The sequence below is a fragment of the Hippopotamus amphibius genome, chromosome 3 (genome assembly GCF_030028045.1).
Source record: "Hippopotamus amphibius kiboko isolate mHipAmp2 chromosome 3, mHipAmp2.hap2, whole genome shotgun sequence".
NCBI lineage: Eukaryota > Metazoa > Chordata > Mammalia > Artiodactyla > Hippopotamidae > Hippopotamus > Hippopotamus amphibius.
Window position 1 is genome coordinate 57,438,005 of NC_080188.1, and position 21,355 is coordinate 57,459,359.

General features: G+C 35.4%; 1 protein-coding gene across 3 annotated transcripts in view; it reads left to right on the top strand.

Moving 5' to 3' along the window:
* The window catches only part of NUDT9 (nudix hydrolase 9), a 33,156-nt gene extending 12,713 nt beyond the window's left edge, over positions 1 to 20,443 (top strand). For 2 of the 3 annotated variants that reach the window (XM_057725923.1, XM_057725922.1), the window contains exons 2-8: positions 579 to 818; positions 4,505 to 4,600; positions 7,725 to 7,811; positions 11,704 to 11,815; positions 13,828 to 13,974; positions 15,421 to 15,505; positions 19,940 to 20,443. In XM_057725923.1, the coding sequence (XP_057581906.1) occupies positions 579 to 818; positions 4,505 to 4,600; positions 7,725 to 7,811; positions 11,704 to 11,815; positions 13,828 to 13,974; positions 15,421 to 15,505; positions 19,940 to 20,118 (946 nt within the window). In that variant the 3' untranslated portion in view covers positions 20,119 to 20,443. The remainder of the gene's footprint in view (positions 1 to 578; positions 819 to 4,504; positions 4,601 to 7,724; positions 7,812 to 11,703; positions 11,816 to 13,827; positions 13,975 to 15,420; positions 15,506 to 19,939) is intronic. The other variant, XM_057725924.1, reaches the window with a different exon arrangement.
* Positions 20,444 to 21,355: the final 912 nt, after the last annotated feature.

Consider the following 21,355-nt stretch of genomic DNA (forward strand, 5'->3'; position numbering starts at 1 on the left):
CCAACTGTAAAATAGATAGTCAGTGGGAAGTTGTTGTATAACAAAGGGATTCCAACTCGAGGATGGAAGATGCCTTAGAGGACTGGGGCGGGGAGGGTGGGGGGGACTCGAGGGGGGGGAGTCAAGGAAGGGAGGGAATACGGGGATATGTGTATAAAAACAGATGATTGAACTTGGTGTACCCCCAAAAAAATAATTTAAAAAAAAAAGTTACTAGAAAAAAAATTTATTTATTTTGGTTGTACTGGGACTTAGTTGCATCATGTGGAATCTGTTGTAGCACTTGGGATCTTTAGTTGTGGCATGCGTCTGGGATCTAGTTCCCCGACCAGAGATTAAACTTGGGCCCTCTGCATTGGGAGTGTGTAGTCTTACCTACTGGATCACCAGGGAAGTCACTAGCAATATTTTTATATTTGAAAATAGTCTCTCACAGATGTTGGACCTTTATACTAATATGCATCAAATTAGAATTTTCTGATTTTCAAGTCTTTGAAAAGTTTTATTTTGGGGTCTGTGAATTAGGTTCTTTAATTAATTTTGTGCTTATATGAAACATTTTTCTTTTTTCCTCCCAGTAACTCATTTTCATCCTGTGGATTTCATCTTAACTCCAACATGATGTCTGGCTCTAATGGTATCAAAGAAAATTCCCACAACAAGGCTCGGACATCTCCTTACCCAGGTTCAAAAGTTCAGCGCAGCCAGGTTCCTAATGAAAAAGTAGACTGGCTTGTTGAGTGGCAAGACTATAATCCTGTAGAATACACTGCAGTTTCTGTCTTGGCTGGACCTCAGTGGGCAGATCCTCAGATCAGGTGAGCAAGTTAGCTGGCATTAGCTGGGTATAAGACTTTTGGAAAAGGTAATGTTTACACTTGTAAGTTATCATTTGATAGTTGAAAAATAATTTTTATCTAGTGCTTGACTTTATTTTAACTCACTTTCCACATTTGCTTGAATTCTTGCCGAAGCTATTCAGTTCATGTTCGTTTATTCTTTTGAGGATTTTATGATGATCCTTCCAAATAGGTAAATCTGTTTTCTTGTGGAGTTTTTTATTTTATGAAATGACAAGTGGTGGTCTCTGTTTTCATTTCTCCTGTTTGGGTTATCAATAATACCTTTTGTGGTTATTTTCCAACATAGCTAGACTTGTATTTGAATAATGAAAATATTTTTCAGAAACTTTTTCCAGATTGCTAAGAACAGGGTGATAATAAAAGTAGACCAGTGTGAGAAGATAGAAAAGGGTTAGAAAATGGAAAGGGGAAAACAAAAAACTCAAGCAAAGATGTTTTGACTAATTCAGAGAAGTGCTGGGTTGAGTCACATTTTATATTTATGTTCCTTTTAATAAATATAATGATAGAGTTGTAAAATGTACTAAGTATGAGCTAGGCGCTGTATTAAATGTTTTATAAGCATTATTTTATTTTATTCTTATAACTTCTGGAAGGCAGACGGGGTTGTTATTTCTACTTTATAGAAAAGTAAACACACACAAAAAATTGAAGCACAGAAAGTTCATCCTTTGCATATGGTCATGGAGCTAGTAGATAGTATAGCTTGAACTTGAACTCAGTCTGACTTTATTTATTTTTTAAAATTTATTTATTTATTTTATTGGCTGTGTTGGGTCTTTTTTGCTGTGAGGGAGCTTTCTTTTTTTGCGGTGAGTGGGGGCTACTCTTCGTGTGGTGCACGGGCTCCTCATTGCCGTGGCTTCTCTTGTTGCGGAACACGGGCTCTAGGCTCGTGGGCTTCAGTAGTTGCAGCACATGGGCTCAATAGTTGTGGCTTGCGGGCCGGCTCAGTAGTTGTGGCACATGGGCTTAGTTGCTTCGCGCCATGTGAGATCTTCCTGGAGCAGGGATCGAACCTATGTCCTCTGCATTGGCAGGCAGATTCTTAACCACTGTGCCACCTAGGAAGCCCTCAGTCTGACTTTAGAATTCATGCCCTTAACTACTCAAAACTAAACTGCTGCTTTAGTTTTGGAATATTTTATAAGTTTTATTTAATGGCTAAGTTTATTATAAATGATATTCCTCTCAAGGCATTATTTAGTCAGTTAAATAAGAATTTTTGCTAGTTGGATTGATCCAGTATTAGTTCATTAGGTCATTAAACTTTACCAGGTCACTTACTGCTATGACTTGATTTTGACCCATAATTTCCTTATTTAATCCAAAGATATATTTGAGATAGCACTTGGATTATTAATTAATCATGAAGCTAACTTGTGGAGAAATTATTAGCTGTAAATGAGTTCCATTTCCCTCATTTTTAGAGAATATACATATTTACACATACATTATACATATACATTATGCACAATTAAAACTAATAATGTTGCCAGGGGTGCTATACAGTATAAATAGAGGAAGACTGAATATATCTTCTTATTTTTTTAAAACATGGATACCACTTTTTTTAAATAAATAAATACATTTATTTATTTATTGGCTGTGTTGAGTCTTCGTTGCTGCATGCAGGCTTTCTCTAGTTGTGGAGAGCGGGGGCTACTCTTCATTGCAGTGTGCTGGCTTCTCATTGTGGTGGCTTCTTTTGTTGTGGATCACGGGCTCTAGGCACGTGGGCTTCAGTAGTTGTGATACATGGGCTCAATAGTTGTGACCTGCGGGCTCTAGAGGGCAGGCTCAGTAGTTGTGCAGCGTAAGCTTAGTTGCTTCGCGCCATGTGAGATCTTCCTGGACCAGGGATCGAACCTGTGTCCCCTGCATTGGCAGGCAGATTCTTGACCACTGCACCACCAGGAAAGCCCATCTTATTTTTCATTCAACTTATTTTTTAAAAGTTAAACTTGTATCACTATTCAAGCTTTATTCCTAACATTAATGCTTCAAGTATAACTAGAGTCATGTGTTTTGTTTTGGTTTTTTTCCAGAAAATGACTCCCTTTATCTAAAATTTTATTATGAAACATTTCCAACATGCAGAAAATTTGAAAGAACTTTACAGGGAGCACTCATAAACTCACCATTTGGATTCTCTTATCAACATTTTATCATACTTATTTTATCACATATATATCCATCTATCCCTCCTCCTTCCATCTTGCTTTTTGATGTATCAATACATCTACCCCTATATACTTCAACAAGTATTTCATTAACTAGTACTCAATATTTATTTAGTTTCCTTTCTTTTCTTTTAAAAATTTTTATTGAGTACAGTTGATTTACAATGTTGTGTTAGTTTCAGGTGTACAGCAAAGTGATCAGTTATACATACACATATATCCACTCTTTTTTAGATTCTTTCCCCATATAGGTCATTACATAATATTGAGTAGAGTTCCCTGTGCTATATACAGTAGGTCCTTATTAGTTATTTATTTTATACATAGTAGTATGTGTATGTCAACCCCAGTCTCTCAGTTTCTCCTCCTCCTTTCCCTCTGGTAACCATAAGTTTATTTTCTACATCTGTGACTGTTTCTGTTTTGTAAATAAGTTCATTTGTACCATTTCTTTTTTTAAGATTTCACATATAATTATGAATTTTTAGAGTTCCAAGAGCATTGTAACTCTGGTTTTATAATTTCATGATTTTTATCATTTAATTATTCTTACATGTATGTTTGGTGGAAGAACAGTTAGAAGTCCTGATAAAATGTCTGGATCATTCAAGTTGGATATTATTTCCAAAACAGAGCACAAATATTGCTGAACTCTTGCTTACTGGAATTAAAGCAAGAAAAAAAATGAAACTTATGTCAGAACTGCCCATGAGCCATCCAGTGCTATACAGATATTCACTGTCAATACAGTTATGTCAGCAATTTCATAATGGTGAGGAAAGTAGTTTATTTATAGCTTTTAAAAAAGATTTTTATTGAGTATGACATAAATGCAGTAAAGTACACATTTCTTAAGTATGCAGGTGTAGCTCAGTAAGATTTTCTATTTATATAATTCTGTAATCCAGAGCTATATCCAGATCAAGATCTGGAACATTTCCAGCATATTATGTCTATTTTAATCTACATCGTGGTTATTATGAAGTTTGTGGGTGAATTCATATTTTGTGGGTTTACTTTGATAAAAATATTAATCAGTGTACATATGAAGAAATTAAAATTACTTTGAGACAGTAGGAATGACAAAATATCAGGAGGAATCTTATTTTTAGAACTATATAGGAACCAGTAATTGCCATACTGTGTGCACAGACAATTCCACTTTACTAATAGTAATGTAAACTTTCTTGTAGTATGTGTGAGGAGCTCCAGTTTGTCTGCCATTAGTCCTTTCCAGAGGGGTTACAACACACATCCTTGTCTTATAAGGTGTTTTGGTTAAACAAGTTTTTGTTTTCCAGAAACTGTTTTGAGGGAGTTGATGAATTTGTAAATGAAAACTAAATTTGTAACTAAAAATTTAGTTTCAAGGATACTGCTTATTATAAATAACTGACTGTTGTTGGTTGTTGGTATTGGGTCATTATTTCTTACTTTGCATTGATATTCTCATTACAGTGAAAGCAGCTTTTCTCCCAAGTTTAATGAAAAGGATGGGCATGTTGAGAGGAAGAGCCAGAATGGTCTGTATGAGATTGAAAATGGAAGACCTAGGTAGGTACTGGGAACGGGACATCTTACAATAATGGGTCTTTAAAAGGTAGAAAATATTGTCAACGAGAATTCAATTAACAATCTAGGTAAGAAGAAAAAAGGGAATTTTATTCGAACCAATTGACGATTATAACTTGGAAGACAGACTTAGAAAGCTCTGAGAACTGTTCCACCTGTTAGAAGGTACAGTCATATAAATTTTCGAGACAGATTGTACGTCAAAATGACATACCAATATTTTATATGAAGTTTACCAAAGATACATAATCCAGGTAAGCACATGCAAAGCAAGCAGAAAGTTACCATGACCCTTTTCAGAGTTGGGAAAGAATGCTATTCTTTTAAGAAGTTACATTGCTGGTGTCAGAAGACAGGAAAAAAATTGATTTTTATGGTCAAGCAGGCACTCCCATCTTTGAGGAGGTCTGGTTAATTTGTAGTGCAATTGCACACTGCACATTAGGGAGGCAGGGAGGAGGCCCAGATGGACACAGAAAATTTTGTTTAAATTTTCTTGTCCTGCCTTAAAATATACATTTTATTTTATCAATATAATTAACATTTATTGAGTGCTTGTATATGCCAGGCATTGTATGAAAGAATTTACATATGTGATCCAATTAAATCATCACAATAACCCTGTGAGTGGATAGTTTTAGTTCCATTTACAGATAAGGAGAAAGAATGTAAGTTGTTTGCATACAGTGAGTAAGGGGTGAAGATGGGATTTGAATGAATGCATCTTCTTGTAACTTTACCTTTAAGTAAAAATAATTACAGTTGACTCTTGAACAAGACAGGGCTTGAACTACATAGACCCACTTATACATGGATTTTTTTTTCCAGTAGTGAATATTACAGTATTATACCATCTGAATTTGGTTGAATCCCTGGATGTGGAACCACAGATACAGGGGAACCGTGTATACAGAGGGCCGACTGTAAATTTATATGGGAGCATTGATCAAGGGTCAACTGTAATTGAATAAATTAACAGAGAAGGAAAGGATTAAAAATTATATTTCAGTCATTATTTATAAATGAGATAATACCTTAAAGTAAGAATTTATGCAAATATGTAAGAGTAAAAATAAAAATAACCCAACAATTTAAAAGGAAGTATCTTTTTGTACTTTTTCTCATTTTTAATTTTTTTTGGGTCACTCTGCACAGCATGTGGGTGGGATGTGGGATCTTAGTTCCCTGACTGGGGATTGAACCTGTGCCCCTTGCAGTGGAAGCGCAGAGTCTTAACCACTGGACTGCAGGGAAGTCCCTCTTTTTGTACTTTTAAAAATGATTTTTCAACACAATTCCAAAATTTTCTGTTTTCCTTAAGAAGACATTATAAAAAGTTAGGAAGAAATGTAAAAATTAGCATGCCTCAACTAAAACAAAAGAAGGATCACAGATTTGGTAATCATGCTTATCACCTTGTAAAAATGTTGCAAAAACTAGAAATAGTTTTAGTTCTTCTGAGACAAGGAAATAGTTGTACTTCACTCACCCCAGCCTGGTCTTTCAGTTTTGCTAAATTCTTTCTTTGTTCATAACTTCTTCGCCTTTCTGTGTTATTGAATCTTTTTAAGTCAAACTCTCCTTGCATTTGACGTATTCCTTTGATGCTTTCCTGGGCAAAATACATTAAAAGATATGTACACATACAAAAGGAGAGTCAGCAAAGGCAAGATAGCCTGTTGTTTTAGTCAAGACTCTCTAACTAATGGGAACCAGCTTTAGCTTGCCTGATTGAAAAAGTGCACTTTACTACAGGGCTATAGGATCGTCTCAAGAAGCCCAAAGCAGAAATGCAGCTAACTTTAGGAAAGGGTGGAGCTGGAAATCCATTAAAACTGTCTCTCTGCTTTATGTCTGCTTTTCTTTATATGTTGCTTTTGTTTTTCTTTTTCTGCAAACAACTTTCTCTGCTGCTCAGGCTGTAGGATAATCTATGTATCTTTTCTGCAACTTGTAGTTTATAAGTTACAGGCTTGGTCATCTATGAAAGCTAACTAAACTCTCTCCTAATATTGCCTTTGATCATTTGTATTCAGGGATGTGTGGTTACATGAAATAAAACATAGTTGCTGACCACCCTGCCTCTCCTCCTGAATCTGAAAAGTGGAATTATTGTCACCTAGCTGGGTGTCTCATCTTTATGTTTTTATTTGCAAGTCTTGCTGAAATATTTGAGTCTAGTACAAAACAGTATAAAGATTCGCTCAACTTTAATAATAACAGTCACAGGGAAGACCAGAATAAAAAGAGATGTCTGAAAGGGAAAGTTCGACAAGCTGTTTATTTACTCACATACTGGGAGGACCAAAGATATAATATTAAATAGGTAAGACTGCAGATTAGGGCATTTTTACTTAATGAAAGTTGAACATTTAAGGAATGTTGGAAGAAACTGGAAGAAGATTACTCAGCCATGAGTGTTGCTATGTGTATCTGACAGACTTTTTAATATTGGATGTGGTATTAGGTTAAATAGTAGTTGGCATTTTTATAAAATTGTTTTTAAAAATTGAATTTGGTATAGTCGAAATCTTGAAATATTAAATATTTCTACCGCATTACGTGCTACAAAGTATCTATTACTGATAATAAAAATCTAGAACCCACTGTGAAAAAATGGACTTTAAAATGTAACCAGAACTATTTGAGTGGGACAGGTTGTAGGAGAGTGGAGTAGGAAAAGAGGATGATGAGAAAGTGAAGAGAAGTGTGGGTATCCTGAGTGATAAAGCATCGCCGTCACGGAGAGAGACGATGATTAGGTGCGGAGCACTTCATCCTTCCAGATTTGAGAGTCCCGTGAAGTTCTAGTTTGAATTTTGAAGTATAGATGAAAACTGAAACAAATTCTTATATTGTAGAACAACTATAGAAATGAGATCCTCCTCCTGCATCAAGCCCAAAGCTTAAGACATGCACGAAAGTTAAATAACACTGTAAGGAAATACGTACTTTGAGTGTCAAATATGTAATAGTGCTACTGGATTTGTGTGGAGATATTATTTCCCTCTTGTTGCTCTTACTACCTTGTTTTGGGCCATATCAAGTTGGGTTAAAAAGATGAGCACATTCAGTTGATTTTATGTTTGTTTGTTTGTTTTCCCAGAAATCCTGCAGGACGGACAGGACTGGTTGGCCGGGGGCTGTTGGGGCGATGGGGCCCCAATCATGCTGCAGATCCCATCATAACCAGGTAAGAACTAAAAACACATTTCAGTAGCAGAGAGCTAAGTAATTGGATAAATAGAGTAACCATGTTTTTACATATCCATTACACACACACACTCACACACACACACACAGATGTATGTATGTATACGTTTGTGTTTATATGTATAGTCTCCCCTTGGTATCCTGCGGCACTGGTTCCGGGACAACCCCCTGTGCCTCAGGCAGATACCACAGTCTTAAGTCCTCTTGATCTTAGGTGGATGCTTAAGTCCCTTTCATAAAATGGGGTAGTACAGTTAGCCCTTCTTATCCATGGGTTCTGCATCCGTGGAGACAAAGAGCTGACTGCATATACATGTATATATGTGTGCATGTGTATCTACACATACATGCATAAATACATTCATATGCACACACATGAAATCTACATTTTAAAGCGATTTTATGTAAAATTATATTGATGTAATATAAGTGTAAAGCTATAGTTTTATATTGTGTAAGTAGGTTAGGCATTATCTAAGCAAAGTTAGTTCACCAGATATTTATTAAGCGTCTGTTTGTTCTCAGAATTAAGTGCTTTGGTACATATGAAAAAGTATAACAGTCCTAAGTTTCAGCTCCCTGTCACTGAGGAGCTATCTCATGTGCAAGATAGAAAATATTAAATAAGAAAACATGCCAAAGTAATATGGATGACACAGGATGCTTCAGAAAAGTAGAGAATCAGATGTGTGGGACACGATGATGGTAAACCAGAGCACCCAAGAAAGGCGTTATGAAGAGGTAGACTGGAGGTGAACTTGAAGCTTGGATAGGGGGACGGGGAGGAGGCTTAGGAACAGGGCTTGTAGTAATTAATATCTATTTGAGTACTGAGGGACAGTGAAAAGACCAGCTTGGTTGAAGCAGGAGATTCTTGTAAGAGACTAGTGGGTGATGAATTAGACTTAAAATTAATTTTTATGCCATTCTGTTGTGGAGAATATTAAATGCCAAAGTTAAGGAGTATGAAATGGAGCCATTGAAGGTTCCAAAGCAGGGGGAAGGCATTCTCTTCCTGAGGCAGATCTATCTGGTAAGCCAGATCATATTCAGAAGGTTTCTTGGTCAGCATGAATCACAATAAGGGAGGTAAGGGAATCTAGTATTTAGATGGACTTAGCCATCTCCATTGGAATTGTCTTCCCAATACATCTGGAGTATTCCATCATCCATGTCCTCCTTTTATTTATTTTTTATTTTTAGGATTTCTTCACTGACAACATCTCTCCTCACATGTAATTGTTATTTTCCTTCTTTAAATAATGCAGATACCTTCAATATTCTTACTTTTTTAGTTTTGATATTTTGAGGGCTTTCCTTTCTTATAGGAGACTTTGTTTTCTCTGATCTGGGATATATATAAAATGATTTCATAGTTTAACTCTAAGGAAGTTTATTTTCAAGTTACTGGGGAGGCACCATTTCTCTCCCCATCTTATTCTCGTACTTGCCCTTCCAGTTTCCCCTAAGAAAAGGAATCTTTACCCCACACCCCACCGCAGTTTCATTTTCCATCTTTTCATTCGTCCATCCACCCACCTACTTGCCTGCCTATCTACCTACCTGCTGACCTACTTCTTTCCATCTCGAATTCCTAGAGATTTCCCACGTATAATGGGAAGTTATCAGAAATTTCTTTACATCTTTTAAAGTCAAAGTGAGATGGGAAGTGTTAATGTATTATGTGAATAAACTCAGGTCAAAAGTTAATGGCAATATGATTTTCTTTCCAGTTTTGATTAAAAACAGGAAGGTACGGGCCATCAGAAGTAGGGAGGGAATATCAATGGTCCATAGGGATATCATTAGTATTTAATAAATGTTAATGAGGTTCACTAGTTAAAATGATACATTATTTCTGTTGTATCAAGAAATTTTGTTTTAAATTTGGTGACCATGTATTTGGTACTAACAAAAACATACCAAGAACCTACTCTGTTTAAAATCCTTAAACGAGTCCATTGAGGATAAAATCTGAGAATGTAAACATGATATGCAAGCTTTTTCTCATCTGTGTGGTCCTGCCTTTTTGCCCAGCAGCCTCTCTCTCTATTCAGCTTCTCTTTCCAGTGCTCTAGCCATGACTGGCTGGCTGGCTGGCTTGCTGAATAGTGGAGGCTCTGTATTAGTCTTTGTTTTCCCAGCTCCTTGCATGTGAGGTGGAGTAGGTGCTAGTAAATGTTTGTGAGTGAACGGAACCATCATTTGCCTCCTTATACCTAATTAGTGTAAGCATTCTGTTTATGTAAAATAGTTTAGTGATTAAGTGTGCGATTCTGGAACCAGATTGCCTGGGTTCAAATCTTGTTTACACAACTTTTTTCCTCTACAACCTCGGGCAAGTTGTCTACTTCTCTGTGCCTCATTTTCTGCATCTGTAAAATAAAGACAATAATACAGCTACTTTATAGACTGGTTTTAAGTGTATAAATACATTAAAGCACAACAGTATCAAGTCCCATAATAAGTGCTATATAAATGACTTTTAAAAGGTAAAGGCTAAAAAAAAAAAGTAAAGGTAAAATCTTTCTTTTTTCCATTTTCACTGTCTCTGCCTTCAGTCCTGTCCTCATCGTCTCGTACCTGGACCATGGTAACAGTCTTCTAGCTGGTTTTCTTGCCTCCGGTCTTGTTTCCCTCCAAACCAACTTCCAAATTTTTGTCAAAGTGAGTGAGCTTTCTGAAATACAAATTGCTAATGGCTTAAAAATATTCTCTGGCTCCCTAAGGCAAATGAATTTGATGAATTCTTTGCCTACTTCTCCAACTTTACCATCCATCTTTTCCTCATTGATGCTTTTGTTACCACATATACTTTCAGTTTCTCGAATACATTATTTTATTTTATAACTGTTTCCTCTCTAGCATCCTTAAAAACAGATGTTGTCTTCTTATACTAATTATTCTTTCATTTCTACTTACTGTACTCATCAAGCTGTCACTCTTGTAGTTTATTCACTTACATGTCTAGCTCCACTGCTAGACTATGAACTCTTTTGGGGGAATTATGGGTTATACGTGGTATTCAGCCACAATATAAAGAAATTTGGACACATATCTAAACTAGTATATTTTATTGAGTCTCATGAGGAGTGATGATTAGCTCATAGGCTTTCTTTTTTGGTTTAGTACTGGAAGTTCAAAATCTTTATCTTTGCCTAAGGGACTATTAAAACTATTAAAATTTGGCAGGAGGAGGTAGATGTGGGTGTAGGGAATGAGAAGGGAAGATTTATCAACATCTTTGGGAAGGAGGCTATGGTTAGAAAAAACACATTCTGAAATTAACATTGCCTTGATGCTTTAAAAAAATACAATTCAATTTGAAATATAAAATTAAAGGATAGTGTGAGACTTCTTTTATTAAAAGAGGGGATAAAGATTGAGAAGCACTTTTTTTGAGACCAGCTGAACCTGTACCATATAATCTTCTTTTTTGAAAATGTAGGGTGAACTGTTAAAAGCAAATATTACAGATCTTTTTCACTACTTACAATTCTTAAAAAGGATCCTTGGATTGAAAAAAAAAAACACCTTTTCTGACCCTTCCTTTAAATTCTGTTCTGCTTTTAAATTTTTTTGATAAATTTTACTTTTTTAAATACTGTTTATTTCCTGAATTTTCATTATGGAGACTGTAATATCCTTTATGGAAAGTAGACATTTGTTTTGGTTTGTAACAGTGATAAATAAAGAATATTTTTAATACAAAATATTTCTTTATAAAACTAGCTGATTCGAGGTACATTTATATACACTCTGTTGTAGTGTATATGTATAAAGAAAATACATCTTATTAGCTTTGTCTTAAGCTTGAGATAGAACCTTGATCTTTGTTCTAAATCAGTTATGATCTTACATTACTGTTATAGGTGGAAAAGGGACAGAAGTGGAAATAAAATCACCCATCCCATTTCCGGGAAAAATGTCTTACAGTTTGTTGCAATAAAAAGGAAAGACTGTGGAGAATGGGCAATCCCAGGGGTAAGCATTAAAATTAAGTCAAATCAGTGTTTTAAGCTCTTTTTAGTAGCTTAATTTACTATGAAGTTATTGTGTATGGATCTTTTCTATTTCATTTATTCTCCATTTCTCCCTACTTCAGTCAGTAATTCTTTTGCAGTGAAGTATCTTTGTCAATGACAAATGTAGGATAATACAACAAAGCTGTTAGAATCTGAGTCTAATTCTAAAACCCTTGGGAAAGAACATAGACTTTGGAGTTATGCTTGGGCTTGTGTTTTGGCCTTTCCACTTTGAGCTGAGTGATGTGGAGTTCAGACCTTTGTTTTAAAAATAATCATATCCAATCTTGTCTAAGATAAACTGTTTTCTTTCATAATAGTAGCCTAAGGAAAATGTAAAGTCTGGATTCAAACAGCATAACATTTGTACTCTATGTGATAAATTAAAGACTAATCTCTTTGGCTTCTAGTCGACATCAGAGGTACTGTTATCAAGTATTCGATTGCTTTTGGAGCAGAAGAACGTTATTTAAGGATTACCGAAATAATTCAACTCCAGTTTGCTCATTCTATGTTAATATATTCATTTCTAATTGTATAATGTAAATTGTATGATTTAAATTTAGGTAATATTGATTTATAACATAGGTTTCATGTGTACAACATTCTGTTTCTACTCCTGTATACTCTACAACATGCTGCCCACCAAAAAAAAAAAAAATCATATCTATTTCATAGGATTATTAGGGATAGCGTATAAAGCACCTGGTATAGTAGATACTCACTAATGGTGGGTTTTGTCTCAGAACTCAATCCCTACTCCAAGCCCAAGGTAAGATTTTTTTAGTATCTTTAAAAAGATAACACTGTTACTTACTGTTCCTTGTAGTTTTTTGAGTTTCCATAACATCATCAGGAAGAGTATACTTCTACTGAGTTCACGTCAGTAGTATATTTCAAGCAACTTTTAAAAATATGTTTTGTAGTGGGTTTTATATTTTATGCCATATTGTGAAATAGAGATAGTTTGATGAGAGGATGACTCTTTATATACACATTCTCCTGTCTGCAAGAATGGGTTTTCTTTGTAGGGTAAGATGGAATGAAAATGAAGGTTTCAGCTGACTGTGATAAAAGCTTAGACTAATTATTATGAGCCAAATTGTCAAACTTTGTTCATGCTGAATGCAAAATACAGTGATATCATCATTGGATCTTATATTTTTATTGTCATTTGAAATTCTGATCAGTCAGGGAACTGTTGTCATTAATATAACTTTGAGAGTTGTTCATCTACTCTGTATATTCTGAGCATCTACCTTTTGTCAGCTAATATTTTTAGACTTTAAGGATACAGCAGAGCAACATAAACATCCCTGTCTTCTTGGTGCTCCCTCCAGTGAAGGAGACAGATAATATACTGTAAACAAATTACTGTATGTTAGAAAGTGATAAATATCAATATTAAGAAAAAAACTAAAGCAAGGAAGGGGACTAGGAAGTGTTTGAGAGTTTGCAATTTTAGATGGGGTGGTTAGAGAAGGTTTCCTGAGAAGGTGACATTTGAGTAAAGATCTGAAGGAGGTGAAGGAGTGAAACGTGGATATCTGGGGAGACATCTTGGGCAGAAGTAATAGCAGGTGCAAAGGCCTTAAGGTTGGGATATGTCTGGCACATCCTAGGAACATTGAGGTCACTGTGGCTGGGATGGAATGACCAGTGGGGAAAGTACCCATTTGCTGTATTCTTTCTTGCCTCCAACCCTTCCTTCCTTAGCTTAACTTTGGGAAATACCAGGAAAGGAGTCTGACTGGCTCAGTTTACCATAGCCTAACCTTGGACCAATTACTATGGTTGAATATATGAGATACCCTGCTAAGCTTCTTCTACTAAAAACAAATGATTTAGAGAAGAATATTCACAGAAGAACATGAGCCAATGGAGCAACATATGTCCACTGCATCTCTCAGTAAATATTTATTGATTGAATTAAAGCTTATTACTTTTTTACAACAAAAATGTGACTCTTAGGGGATGGTGGATCCAGGAGAGAAGATTAGTGCCACGCTGAAAAGGGAATTTGGTGAGGAAGCTCTCAACTCCTTACAGAAATCAAGTGCTGAAAAGAGAGAATTAGAGGAAAAGTTGCACAGACTCTTCAGCCAGGAACATCTAGTGGTAAGAAATAAGATTTCTAGGAAGGAGTTAGTCCTGGGGATTAATGAAAATTACTTAAAGATCACCTGGAAATCTGGTAGATCATTTTCTGAATAGAGTGAAGTACTTGTGTATTTGAAATATATGTTCGTAAAAACAAATTAAATTGTAGTAGCTCTTCACTGTAAATAGATTTCCACTTAAATTTTTATAGCCCAACTTTAGGCCAGTTACATCATTTATTACACTTCTTTTCCTCTTAACTTTTCTTCAGACTGGATGTGAGCTAATGTGACACTGAGCCCATCCATCTAACAGAAAATCTTTCCTTTTTTTTAAAAAAATTGCATGAATTCAGCTTTTTTTGAAAGGACATTTACATTTTAAATTATGTTATTCAGAGTTTTTCTTGTTCATAACCATTTAAGTCTCATGGCTATTTAGTCTACATACCCTTTGTGATTTAAAAAAATCACTTTATAAGGTATATGTGCACTAATAATAAGGAAAAAGGATAGATTTTCTTTTTTTTTTTTGTTGGCTTTTCTTTGAATTGCTTTGTTTTCTTTCTAGAATTAGGATTTCTTATTTATCTATCAATATGTTGTCTCGGTTTTGGGTCATATTTGTGTTAGATGGCTAGATCCAAATCTTTTAATGTATTAATAGCTTAAGTATTAGTCTTTTTTTATTTTTTTTATTTTTTTTATTTTTTTGGGGGGTACACCAGGTTCAATCATCTGTTTTTATACACATATCCCCGTAAGTATTAGTCTTTACTAGCCTTATTTACAGATCTTTAACTGGAAGAATCTTTGTACGTCTAAAACTATAATCAGAAATTGTTAAAACAGAAAAATATAAATTATAGAGTTTTAAAAAAAAATCATATGGCCCAAATATGACTATTCTCAAATTCTGAATACACTCTGAGGTGTTGAGGGTTTTGTGAATTTTAAAGCTGCCTCAAAATGTTCTTGAGAATATTGTTCCCTGGGAAATTTATTTATTTGTTTTAAAAAAATATTTTATTCTTTTGATGCTACTGTAAATGGAATTGTTTTCTTAATTTCTTAATTTCACTTTCACATTAACTTTTTTTTGGCTGCACTGCATGGCTTGTGGAATCTTAGTTCCCCAACCAGGGACTGAACCTGGGCTCTGACAGTGAAAGTACTGAGTCCTAACCACTGGACCACCAGGGAATTCCCTCCCTGGGAAATTTAAAACAAGCATATGGAATGTTATGTTAAAGGTTCTATAATATTTACATTTCTTTTTTATGTGTGATAAAAAAATAACATATAATTTGCCATCTTAACTGTTTTTAAGCCTACAGTTAAGTAGTATTAATTAAACGTTCATTGTTTTGCAACAGAATATTTCTGATTCTAATGAAGGTTAGCATGCTCTGCTCTACCCATTCCTATTAAATGTATACTTTTTTTTGTCTCCTTTTGAAAATAGGTATATAAAGGTTACGTTGATGATCCTCGAAACACTGATAATGCGTGGATAGAGACAGAAGCTGTGAATTACCATGATGAAACAGGTAATTTTACTTATGTTTATTTAGCTAACTGAATTAGAGGATCAATTTATGTCAAGCAGCCTACTGGGGCACAATTAAATCTGGACTATTTTAGCATTTTAAGTCAATCAACTACTGATTATAGGATTATATTTGTATGAAACCAGGTTGCTGATATTAAAAGAATATGTGGAAGAAAGCTTTAAAAGTGTTACCAGTAACTAATTTCCTTTAATCCATTGGTAGCATATAAAATTAAGGTTAAATTTATAGACTAAAATTATATGCCTTAAAGTTGTCACATTTTTTGTATGAGTCCATTTGTGTAAAATAAAAATAAAAGCAGGGACTTCACTGGTGGCGTAGTGGTTAAGAATCTGCCTGCCAATGCAGGGGACATCGGTTTGATCCCTGGTCCAGGAAGATCCCACATGCCACGTAGCAGCTAAGCCCATGTGCCACAACTACTGAGCCTGTGCTCTAAAGCCTGCAAGCCACAACTATTGAGCCCATGTGCCACAAGTACTGAAATGCGCACATCTAGAGCCTGTGCTCTGCAACAAAAGAAGCCACCACAATGAGAAGGCTACACATAACAACAAAAGTAGCCCCCACTCTCTGCAACTAGAGAAAGCCCATGCGCAGCAATGAAGACCCAATGCAGCCAATAAATAAACAAATAATAAATATTTTTTTTAAAAAATTAAAAAAACAAAAACAAAAGCACTGGAGATTTGCGTAGGAAGTATGGCTATGGTAAAGGAAATGGGATTTATATCTGTCTGTTTGAAATAATTTTATAATAAGCATGCATTGTTAAAATACAAAACAATACCAGAAAAATTCCAGGTATTGAAAAAATTTAAAATGAATGTTTTCTTTCTGGTCAATGGATTTAAAAATTTTAGGGAGTTGGTTGGAATCTGCTATCTTAAAAATTATGATTTAATTAATTGCTGGCTTCTCTTGAAACATTTCATTGCAAAAATGGATGACATTTTAAATATTTTGTTTTCATCTGTAGCATAATGAAATGAGGGTATCATATCAGAGAACTGAATGTTCCGCTCATGGCTCCTTTCTCAGTTGTAGCATTGCAGGAAAAATGGGGCCTGAGTGGATGGTCACATCCCAGGTCTCAGGTGAGTCCCTGGGACGGGCTGTCATGTGAGGGTCCTTGGTTTCATGCAGGAAGGAATTCAAGAGTGAGCTGAAGTAGAGTGAAAGCAGATTTATTCAGGGAGATACACTCCATAGACAGAGTGTGGGCCGTCTCAGAAGGCAAGAGGTCCCGAAATATGGGGTGTTTAGTTTTTAAAGGCTGGGTAATTTCATAAGCTAATGAGTGGGAGGATTATTCCAACTGTTTTGGGGAAGGAGCGGGATTTCCAGGAATTGGGTCACCACCCACCTTTTGGCCTTTTATGGTTGGCCTTGGAACTGTTATGGCACCTGTGGGTGTGTCATTTAGCGTGCTGATGTATTACAATGAGCATATAATGAGGCTCAAGGTCTAGTGGAAGTGGAATCGTCTACCATCTTGAACTGCGTTGGTTCTAACCAGTTTATGCCGTGTCCTCAATGACTATGTCATTCTTTTAAAGGTTGTGCCCTGCCCCCTTCCTGTCTCAGTATAACCTTGTGCAAATCACATGTTCTCTTGGACTCAGTTTTTTCCTTATAAAATGGGCTGGAAGTAGATGATCTGTCACTTTTACATTCTCGTTGAACTTGGGGAAACTCCCAGCACCAATTTCATTACTTCTGTACAACAACTCTAACCAAAGTATTAGAAAAATTCATCCTGGTATTGAGAACTTAAAAGGGATATTTCAGAAGGAGAAGTATACAAATATAATTTAGAAGCAGGTCTCTACAACTTAAGTACTGATAAATTTGTTAGCTATTTATTTTTGAACTTAAAACACAATGACCCTCTAGAGATTGAGTATATAGTGTTTGAGTTGTTCAGATCACTGTTTTCACTGTTTTATTCTCTCTCTAAACTTAAAAAAAATTTTGTGGTCTGAATTCCAAATCTCTGCCATATCTAAGTCTGATTCTGTTTTGTCTCTTCAGACTGTGATCTTTGCCTTTTAGCATGCCTTCTAGTTTTTTGAAAGGTGAACATGATGTAGCTAGTAAAAGATTGAGGCGAGTAGACCTTTTGTGTGAGATTTCATGTTTATCTGACTAGGAGTTAGGCTATACTTATTATTTGCTATAATTGTAGGTGTCAGAGGCGAAAATTTCCCCCATTGTTTTTATTTTCATCTACTGTGTTGTCTTTGGGTTTCCCTAGAGACTACTTAAATAGGATCTGAGCCATGCAATTCTTGCAGTTGCACTCCCCTGTTATTTTATGGAATCCCTATTGCTGTGGTGGTAAGGTTGGGGGGGTGGGGTGGTAGGAGGAGAATCATAGGAGAACCCAATGATTAGGTCTCAGTCTTTCAGTGAGCCTGGGCCCCTGGGCTATGACCTTCACTACTGCTTCTCAGCTTCCTCTTTCCACCCTCACACTCCTTAGGTTGAGTAGAGTTGGGTATTTCCCTTCCTCCAGGTTGATTAGGACTTGGTAAAATAGTTTTTCTTAAGGGCAGAATGCTCTGTCAATATTTCAGAATGGTTATTTTTCCCCTCTCCCTGCTGCAAGCAAGTGGGGATTTTTCTTGTCTTTACCCTGAGAACTTGGTGGCGTTCCTGGAGGTAAAACTCCTGGAAATGTGACCCTCCCACCCCAAGACTGGGCGTCCAGGAGACTTTCTCTCAAGCTAATTCACAGATCAGTTTCCAAAAATTAGTCAGTTACCTTTTAAATATGTCTACCACTTGCTGGCTCTAGTGGTAGGATTCTGTTGCTGATAAGTTGTGATTTTTCTGTATTTGCCTGTCTCTCCGGTTTTCAGGGTGGCATTATGCCCTGTGACCTCAATTCTCTGATGGATCCAAGAAGAGTTCTTCTTCTTCAGTTTGTTCAGATTTTTGTGTGTGTGTGAGGATGGGGATGATGACTTCCAAGCTCTTTACATGTCAGACTATAAACTTTAAACTTTTTAGAATTTTGTTTTGTGTAATTTATTAGGTGACCAGAAGGGGAGGATGCTTTAAAGACATTACTAGATCTGACAAAGAGCATGTTAGAGGACATTGTTATTTAGATAATCAGATATTTTAATTTAACTTTTAGGTTCAGGTTTACTTCTCAATTCTGGTTCTCCATTGAAAACTGGATGCTGTAGTTGCTATGAGGATACACAAAGAGCTTTCATTTTAGCACTGGGATTTAGAAACCTGCATGCTGAAATATTTGATTGATTCTTTTCTTTTAAGAAGCAACTTTATTATTTTATTATTTTAAAGGTAATCATTATAAAGATAAAGGATACACGTGTTTATAATGAGATATTTAGAAAATAGGTGACATAAAGCAGAAAAAATTTTAAAGCACCAGTTACTTCATTTCCCAAAGACAACCACTGTTAATGTTTTGATTTCTCTTCTTCCAGATTTTGTATATGTTTTTAAAATAAAAATGGGCTCACACTGTACATTCTGTTGTTACTTGAATTTTGACTTAAAAATGTATTATGGACATATTTCCATGTCAGTGTTTATAGAACTGCTTCACTTTTAATGGGAGTGCATTGTGTAGCTGTCTTATCATTTGTTTAATCTGTGCCCTCTAGATGGAAGGTTTGGTTATGTCCATTTTTTTCTTTTTGGTTATAAATAATGTTGCCTTGAATACTTCAGTAGGCTTGTGTTTTTATTTCCTTAGGATAAATCCTTTGAAGTGAAATTGCTGGGTTGTTTATTGTATCCCCAGTGCCTAGTACAGAGACTGATGCATAAGAGGCACTCTGATATTTTTTGAATGAATGCTCAGCAAAGAGCATTTTAAAAGCTCTTGATAAACACTGACAAATTGTCCTGCAGAAATATGCCATTTAGATTGCCAACAGTGATTGAAACTATTTATTTTTAATAATTATATTTTAATAAATATATGTATCTATAAATATAACTCTAAATATTTTATTTAATGGTTTCTGGTTTGGTGTCATACTTGGCAAAGTCCACTTAAGACTCTAAAGTGAGTCATCGATAATTGTTTTCTTTCACTTTTTTAACATTTAAATCTGTAATCCTTCTGGAGTTTTGATGTGAAGGTTTCATGTTTGTTTAATGTGAATTTTTTTTTTTAAGGGTAATATTTTTACTTTTTAAAGAGAAGAGCTTTCTTACTGGTACCTTCACTTAAAATTTAGGAACTTAGAATTTGGGCATTTGGGAAATTTGGAATATTCTAGTTTTTAATTCACTTGGCCACTTAATTTGATGATTTAAGATTATTTTATTTTATAGTAACAATACTTGAAGATACAGAATTATGCTGAAAAAGAAATGAATAAATAAATTACTTTCCCTTGATGTTTTTTCTTTGGTAACCAGGTGAGATAATGGATAACCTTACCTTAGAAGCTGGAGATGATGCTGGAAAAGTGAAATGGGTGGACATCAGTGATAAACTCAAGCTTTATGCTAGTCACTCTCAGTTCATCAAACTTGTGGCCAAGAAACGAGATGCGCACTGGAGTGAGGACTCTGAAACTGACTGCCAAGGGTTATAGCTCACAATCTCCATGTAAGCCAGCAAAGGAGCATGTACTGAAAAGACAGTATCACAGAACTCATACATAAAAAGGGCAAGGTAGATCACTTGGTAATTATTTTATTCACTTTCAAAATGATTTGCATTTAGAAGGTTTTGCATCAGAATAAAATTAGCAAGTATGGTGAAACAGAACACAGTATTTTCTGCTTTCCAGTCAAAAGAGCTATAAATAATCATATTTTGTATGCATTCTGTTTAAGCATGGCTTAAACCAAAGTTAACAACGGATGCTGTTTGAAGAATCAGGATCTAAATAAAGATAAATTTCTGTTCAGCCATAACTTATGCTTTCTATGTAGTTCTTGTTTGTCATTTTTTTCCCCCATTGATCTTCTGAGGTCTGAATGATGTTCCTGTCACATCAAGCTTCTTTCAGAGGAGCCCCGATCACCTTTGTCTAATCTGATTTATCTTTAAATTATTTGCTTCACATTTTACTTTATATGATCTTGTTGAAGCTGATTTAAAAAGTGGTAGCTTGGTGTATTCTTGTCTTTAGAATTATTATAAGTTTTGAGGAAATTTCAGTCACTCTTTTAGTTGATAAAGATCAAGATCAATGAGCAAGAGCTCAGGTTCTCATTTCCAAAAATTCTGAATTAAAAAGATGTGTCCAGGAAATTAGTAATTTAAATTGACATACGCATTTCGCTCTACTGTAACTGTGTGTGCCATTAATGAATTAAAAGTAGATGTTTAGAAAGGAACTGAAATCCGAGACAGAGGAGGTCTTTGGGAGTTTTGGTGTTTTTTGTTAGGAAGGGATTGTTAAAGACTGACATAGGTTTTTGAGAGACTCACTGTTAACATTGTAATTCCCAGAGGAAAGAGTTGGTATTCTAGGTGTTCTTAGAAGCAGGGAAGAGGAAGGAAAATAGCAATGCTTTGTCACAGTGGAAATATTTATCACATTCTGGCCAGGATATCCATTGAGAAAGTCTCATGATACTAATGCCTGTCAACCTGAGGTAGGGACTGTCATAATTCTGTCTTCGTTCCCGTTGGACTACAGGTGGGGCATCTGAAGAAAAGCAGGGTTAGGGGATAAAGACATGGTTGTTTTCTTTCCTTCAGATATTTGAAAAGGGTATTAGGCTTACTCTGTAGCTAGAGGACAGAACTAGGGCTAAAGTAAATCAATCAAAAAGGTGGTTTTTGTTTGTTTGTCTGTTTTTTCCCCGATTTAGTGTCAA